Source organism: Etheostoma spectabile, chromosome 7 (assembly GCF_008692095.1).
Source record: "Etheostoma spectabile isolate EspeVRDwgs_2016 chromosome 7, UIUC_Espe_1.0, whole genome shotgun sequence".
NCBI lineage: Eukaryota > Metazoa > Chordata > Actinopteri > Perciformes > Percidae > Etheostoma > Etheostoma spectabile.
In genome coordinates this window covers 12,673,669-12,681,708 of record NC_045739.1, presented here as the reverse complement: position 1 = coordinate 12,681,708, position 8,040 = coordinate 12,673,669, and the positions used below count along the sequence as shown (strand labels likewise).

General features: G+C 39.2%; 1 protein-coding gene across 4 annotated transcripts in view; it reads right to left on the bottom strand.

Moving 5' to 3' along the window:
- Positions 1-661: 661 nt before the first annotated feature.
- Positions 662-8,040, bottom strand: part of clstn1 (calsyntenin 1) — a 45,643-nt gene continuing 38,264 nt past the window's right edge. For all 4 annotated transcript variants that reach the window (XM_032521634.1, XM_032521636.1, XM_032521635.1 and 1 more), the window contains 2 exons: positions 5,915-6,099; positions 662-3,994 (listed from right to left, as the gene is read on the bottom strand). In XM_032521634.1, coding sequence (XP_032377525.1) covers positions 3,800-3,994; positions 5,915-6,099 — 380 coding nt within the window. In that variant the 3' untranslated portion in view covers positions 662-3,799. The remainder of the gene's footprint in view (positions 3,995-5,914; positions 6,100-8,040) is intronic.

The following is an 8,040-nucleotide window of genomic DNA, read 5'->3' as shown; positions in this document are numbered from 1 at the left end:
CTGGATGTTTAACAGCCAACAAGTTGTTTGAGGTGTCCTTACTCCGCAGGGTTACAAACAAATAAAAACACACGTAATCACTAGATTAGAGCTCGATCAAGCTGTTGTAAAGAACACATTGGAGGGCTGAATATGAAGTAATTTTTACCTCAGAAAGGAGCATCTTGAAAATGGAAAATAAAAGAATATTTCCCTTATTTGAGAATATGCATTGAGGACTACACCTTGTTAGGTTCTGAAGTTTCTATGTTGTCCCCCTCTATATACGCGTGCTTTTATTGACAACTGTAGTTAAACATTTGCAGTAAATGTCAATATTGCATTGTATTTCAAGATTTTATACATTAGTTGAACCTATTTAAAACTTAATGTCACAATGTTTACAGCATCATCCGTGGTTGATATTCAGCTTTGAAGCCATGTTTTTTTTTAATGTGGATAAAACAAAATAAATGGTGTTTGTTTTATGTATTCATTTGATTTGTTGAACCTGTGAACTCTGTTTCACCTTTTAGGTTTAAGTTTTAGATTATTTCATTTTCACCACCAGAGGACGCTCAATATTACATAAAAAAAACAGCATGGCCCAGGGACCAGCACTTCTACACTACTGAAACACTTACAGTACAGTAATGACAGAAGAAAAATGAGCAGACACAAGTTATACCCCATCTCATCATCCTTTATTTTGTTTATGAGCAAGCATCAACTTCACTACAATTTGCCTCTCAATTAGTAGAAAAGTGAGAGCAGCTCCAACAAGCACAAAGGAAGCATTCAACCGTTCTGAAAACATTTTCACCCTCTTCCATTTTGAGCACATTTTTAAAAGTAAAGAAAAAAAATATATATCTGGAGTGTTGTGGACTTGTGAAACAGACAAGCTGAGAATCAGTAGTGTATCACGTCTCTTTTCTTACTCCAGTCTCACAACCCCACATGGAACGTACACAAACTTGTGGTTCATGCAAAGTAAATTCCCCTAAATCTTAGCGTTAATGCAGCATGACTGCATTTCAGTTCGTTAGGCAGTGACATTCAATTCAACCAATTTACACTTAGCTAGGGGGATGATCAGAAAGCATTAAACCCAGAAGATTGGAAATGGTGCAGTCACTGTGGAGACGTGACTTGAGAGTCAGTGTGCACCTATCAGTGACCTATGGTATCGTACTGTAGATGAAATGTGGACATTAAGTGTTGGACGTAATGAAACAGAGAATTTCGACAGGCTTACACTCTGGTTCTTGTGAATTTCATGCTGCCCTCAAAATCCTTTCTCAACAACTCAGGCAATAGGACACCGTTCAAAATTATCTTCCACTATACACCGATAGGTCAGTTAACAGTATACAAATATATGTATGCTGCCAAAGCAATTTCATAATGTACTGTACATATTTTTAAAGGTGGATTTCGTCAATGATTTAGTACAATATCTATAGAAGATACAATATGGATGTACTTCCTCTACACATCAACATGGACACATGACATCTATGTAAAACGGTTTTCACTTTTAATAAAACTAGCAGTGGACTATTGTTACGCTCTGTAAGAAATCTAGACAAATACAAATAAACAAAACAAAAAATGCCACAAATAAAAAGAGCACAAATGAGTGTTTTTGTTAGACCTGCTAATTGCGCTATGATCGGAAAAAAGGCACTCCCATCTCAGCCGGCTCAGACCTGGCTCACTTTTTAAAAGTCCAAGTCATCATGGAGGGGAGACTGTTCACTACATTTCCACCACCAACCTCTTAAAATTATAAATCAATCTAAACACTTGAAAGTAGCCTGGAAATTGTCTCCAACGTTTCAGTTTTGGGCATCTAAAATTTGATTTACATGCAAAACATGAGGCTCAAAACACTGACATTTCTAATATCCAGAATGCCATGTTCTGTTAACATCAATGTCCAAAATCTGATCTGCTTTAATTAGGCTAATGCAAGTTTGGGAAATGGTAACATTTTAACTTGAGACAAACACTAAATAGTTAAGTGTGAAGGTACATTTGTATCTGGTTCTGTGAAAGATATATACAACAGTGATGGACAACGGTGTCTGGGAGGAGATAGAGGTCGGACACATTTTCCCAATCAATTGTATAAGCTTTATACTAACACCAGAAGGAAAATAAGTTTACCAAATGTAAACAAATATCTTAGTACAACTCTACAGTACAGTTCCATGTACAATAAAATCTAGTGGTATACGGCAAAAGATATTTAATTGAACACACAAGAAGATTCTTTTTTTTAAAGTGTTTTCCTTTTGTAAAACTATGCAGTCATAACTTCAGTTGTAATACCTTAAACTACAATAAAGATGGTGCATATTTTGCAACAGGAAACCAGTTTGAAAACTCATCTATCATCTGGTTTATTATTACTGATTTAAATAGCCGTGCCGTGGAAAATAAACTCGCAACAAAGCAATCCTGAAAAGTACTTTCATTTAATTAGTCTTCCCCAAAACAATGCCAGCTAGTGCACTATTCAACCAGAGTCCACTAAAGCTGTCTATCATTGATCTGCTCTTTCAGTAGTTTGAAGGGTCTTTACTTCCCTACTTCTGTCAGCACAGCAGGACTGGGACACGGACGAAAGACTTTTAAAGCTGCTGAGGAAATCTCTCTACTTGTCCAAAACTTTACCCATATTCAGTTTCAATAGCACTATAGTACCTGCTGACCACCTAGTGTTTGTACCGTTCCACACGAAATGTCGATTTGTACATAAGCATTTCTCTGGGTATGATTACTCTGAACAAAACGAAAATCCCTTCTGTACAACAGTGAGATCCATTGGGAATGAAAAGCACAGATGCCTGGAGTGGAGCACTGCCACCTGTGCAAGCAAAGCAATGTATGGAGCTGAAACCATCCACCTGTCCTGCCTATGAGAAACCAAAAGACATTATTCCTCTTTGCAAAAAAGAAAAAGACAAAATGGAGACCACTTTGTCATAGAAACCTCCACTTAACAGTAAGGGTTTCTTATCATGAAGCGGACAAGTACAAGCATGATGGAACAGCGTTTGCAGAAATTTAGCGACATGCTACAGCCTGTGTGACACAAATATTCTACATTACGAACTGCGTCATTTAGATATTGGACCTCGTAGAGTAGGCCTTCACTAACACATTGACTAATTACATGGCTTCTTCATATTTACAAAATCTTTAAAAAGCAATTTATTTCTCTACACATATGACTTCTCAAATATCCTCATGCACTAAAAGAAGAAATAAAATAAAAAATCAGTCTACTTGTTAAAAGCATTGTTTTGTTTCACTGTGGACTACAAGTCAAGAAAACTCATGTCAAAGTTATATGTGAGATTAGCTGCAAACAAATCTAACAGCAGTAAGCAAAGAATATACATTAAAAAAAAAGTCTCCATTTGAAAGCATTACATTTGAGAGAAAACAAAAAAGTGCAGGGTTGGCTGCCTCACACAGTTCAGAACAAATGTAGGCCAAGTTTTCCTGGGATTTAAAATATAATAAATAAAAAAAATAAACGGTAAAAATCAGCAATCCGGTGATGACTACACTACACTAAGTACCACCACTAAGATAACAACAGGAAATCCTTGACCATATATACGCTGAAGGGAATTTTTTTTTTGCTTTTTTTTTTTTTTTACTTTTTACATCATGGCTCCTTGTAGGGGGGTGGGAGTCTATGTGAACCAGTGAGTGTGAGTATCTGAGTAAGTGTGAGTTGGTGTGTGTGTGTGTGTGTGTGTGTGTGTGTGTGTGTGTGTGTGTGTGTGTGTGTGTGTGTATTTTAGTAGGTGAGGGTGGAGTCGTCCCACTCCAGCTGCTGCTGTCTGCTGGCCCCCTGCTGGTCCTCCGGCTCCGCGCCCTCCTCGTCTTCACTGCTCTCTGACTCAGCACTTGTGATGTCATCTTCCTCCTCTCCATCCTCGCTCTCCTCCTCCTCTTCCTCCTCCTCCTCGCTGCTGTGCTGGTCCTCGTACGTCTGCGTTAGAGACAGAGGGAGAGAGGGTGGGCATGTTTGTGAAGAGTCACAATAATTTCTATATTTAGAGATCTAAACTGTTCCGTCGTGTGTATAGCTTCAACCGTATTTAAACCAATACTAACGCACTTTGTATCAAGTAACACACACATCTTAACACCGTGCTTTAAATTTTTAAATTTTTTAAATGGAAGTGAAGCCCTCCACTTGTGTTTAAGATTGGGAGTAAAATACCAAATGCAGACTAAAGTTTAGAAGTTTTTTTTTATCATGGTGTAAAACCATTTTAAGACATCAAACATGTCTGGATGTCTTTTCCCCCCAGTGCAGTCATGTCATGATTATGTCATTTTATCATGTTAATTATCCTACAAATGTCAGTTAATGTGTCTCAAATATTTTTTAATAAAAAACTATCAACAATTTTTGTTAGAGTTTGATCTCTCTGTCCCATCATTTCCTGACATCTGTCTACTACCGGCTGTCTAATAAAAGGTAAAATTCCCTAACTATCATTAAGAAAACATACGAGTTTGGTCTCACAGGAACACAGCTCATTGCTTTGTTTGTTATATGTGAATCCAGCCTTTCTGGATTCTTACTGAACGTTGTTTAGGAGCCAATGTTTTCTTCACTACTTATCATTTACTGCAGTTGAAGTGTCCATTCCCCACAACAGAGTTTAATGTGGACCACATTTGTACAAATGTTTCTACTGCAACCCGTGATGTGATTTAGGCTGAGAGTTCCAATTCCCTTATTCATCTTTGTCCTCTTATTCGGGGTTGGGTTGCAGGGGAGCAACTCCAGCAGGGGACCCCAAACTATCCTTTCCCAAGCCACATTAACCAGCTCCGACTGGGGGATCCCGAGGTGTTCCCAGGCCAGGTTGGAGATATAATCTCTCCACCTAGTCCTGGGTCTTCCCCGAGGCCTCCTCCCAGCTGGACGGGCCTGGAACACCTCCTTAGGGAGGCATCCTTACCAGATGTCCAAACCACCTCAACTGGCTCCTTTTGACGCAAAAGAGCAGCGGCTCTACTCCGAGCCCCTCACGGATGACTCAGCTTCTCACCCTATCTCTAAGGGAGACGCCAGCCACCCTCCTGAGGAAACCCATTTCGGCCGCTTGTACCCCCAGGCAAAGAGAACGAGAGAAGTAAGCAAAACGGAGCCTGACAACCTGGTGTTCAGTTACTCTTTAAGTTAAGATGCTAGTTGCGGGATTATTGGGACTAACTATCGGAAAAGAAAACATTATAAATAAGTTGCAAACCCACACATAAGGTGCTGCTCATGAGTATAGGAAGCCCTGCTTAAGTTGCCTAAAAAAAGGAATAAAAAAATCATCTTTTGGAAGTTGATGCCTTAATTAAAAAATGAGGAAAAATCCAAGCTTTAAGGACACCAATTTTCTCTGAATAATGAGTGAATGAATAATGTATCATAAATAAATCAATATTCTTCCTTAAAATACAGGGAGCATGATTCTTAATTTGAAACTTTCACAATGGACTTTTGGAAGACACAACTATTGGTGCTGTTTTATTGGCTGGGGCACCAAAATTGCTCTAAATCTTGACACGACTAACTGGTTGCACAGAACTGATCTAAATATTGATATATATATATAATAAAATAAAAGATATATATATATATATATATATATATATATCTCTTTTATTTTAACTAGCAAGGTAACATTCCCTAAATATCTACAACAAAGTTTCTTTCACCATCCCCACAGTGCTGTTAATCCTGGGAGCTCAGATGAAACTAGGCCACAGTCACAACACCACCCAGTGGCTGTCTAGGCTGCCACCTGACCACATTTTGTTGAGAAGAGGAATTCCGCTCGGCTTTTCACTGGCTAATCACCAGAAAAATGTTCACTCATTTTGCCGTCTTGTGTGTATTTACCTCCATGGGGTTGACGGTGATGGTGAGGGCTGAGTCGTCCCAGTCCATCTCGTTCTCCTTGCCGTTCTCCTGGTCACTCATGGTGCTCTGGTGTGCGGCTCGGATGCGGAAAACGCCCAGGATGATCATAAACACCAGGAAGCTAACACATACCACAATGACAATGGTGGCAGCGCTGGGAACAACTGGGAAGAAGCAAACACAAACAGACACAATGAGGAGTTAGACAAAAACTATGTTCAATTTGCAAATAAAAACCCTGGTAGCCTGGGGACATGTGAACAGTGGCACTTTGCAGTACCTAAGTTTACAGAAATATGTTAGTTTTATTTTTTCTATATAATGGACCAGAATGGACTAATTCAATGACCTGATTCCCAACAAAGATTTGGAATCACTTGAAAGGGTGGGGATGGCAGTGGTGGGGTGGAAGGGGTGGGGGATAGACATGTTTGTTCAAGACATGTAATTGCATTGCCTTGTATTTCTCTGTTATGTTGTGAAAACAATAAAAAGAATGTTGGTAAAAAAAAGAAACCCTAGTAAAGTTGTAAATGGGGAGACGCAGCATCCACCTTTGTTTGAGAGCATGCCAACGACTTTAGTTTCATGGTGCACCAGCACTGATGTTAATGTCTTCTTAAACTGCAAATTAATGTTTTCGGCAGCTCTAGGTGTGTGTCTTTCTTGAAAGCACCCATATTATGCTTATTTTCAGGTTCATAATTGTATTTTGAGGTTGTACCAGAATAGGTTTACATGGTTTCATTTTCAAAAGAAACCATAGTTTTGTTGTACTGCACATTGCTGTAGATCCTCTTTTCACCATGTATGTTTAGGTCTCTGTGTTAGCTACAGACAGCAGCAAGATAACTCTTTCTCCAACTTTGGTTAGTACAAGGCAGGATTAGCTGGGAGACTTCTTCTAAATGAGGGCACACTTTTGGAATACCTGCAGAACACGGTCGGACATGTTAGTAATTCTTTTGTAGATTATGGTGAACTAGTGTGTACTGTAGCAGTGTTTTGCCATTGAGAACGAGCTAGCATGCTAGCATTAGCATGTGCTACGGTTAGCCACCTCATCTCGGCTAGTGGCGTAGAAAGCCGTGCAGATTTTGAACAGCTCAGCCCGAGACTGAATCCAGAGGAGATTCAAAAACCTGTATCTCACTGAAAACAGCATGGATGTTTTTTTTCCAATTGTGTATGTATGTGGAAGCACCAGAGACATAAAATAACACCCTAAATTCCAGAAAAAGTGTTTTTTTCATAATATTGGCACTTTAAATAGCCTTGCCTGTCTCCCTCTAACCTGCTCCACTTTGCCCCATATTAAAGGGCCTCTCTTTTGCGTGGCAAGCTTAGTGAGCCTGACAGTCCAGGGGATTACTGAAGCTAGGAAATAAAAGGTTGTGACCACTGCATGTACAGATGTCACAAACAGCACTTAAGTATAATCTCTAAACTTATGCCATAAAAAACACCCAGTGTTTCCTATTTGTCCTACTTCTGATTATTAGACTGTAATCCATCTCTAACGAAGCTTGCCACACCAGAGGTCAAATATCTTTTCTACTGTACCAACAATAAAACATATTAAAAGTTTGATTATGAGGTTTGGTTTTCATTTAAACGTATGATTCAAATGCGCCTATTGGGTAAAGTTTCGGTAAGCAACAATTTCCAAGTTCATCATTATTCATTAAGTGATTGTTAAATATGATGCCTGAAAGTTTGTTTTTGGTTTGTATGATGCACTGGACAAAGTAAGAAACATTCTTTCTTCATATTGTTTTTGAACCTTAAAAGCTCTGACACACTAACCTGACCGTCGGCCTGATCAGTCGGCTCCCGTCTCCGAGTCGGTCAAAAAAGTGCCTCAGAACACACGGAAGCGACGCCGACTTGTGTGTATGTACTGCGCGTGCGCAAGACGTAATATGTCTCCATAACAACAGGTAGTGTTAATCTGTATTGTTGCCCAAAAAATGAAAACCGGAAATGACGGAACATGTCTCTAAACCTAGTAAACAAAGAGCATGCATCACTCATTGTTTTCATCAGAGAGTGTTGATAGTAGTCAAGAAGGATCGTTGTTGTCATTACTCGCTGAACGGAAGAAA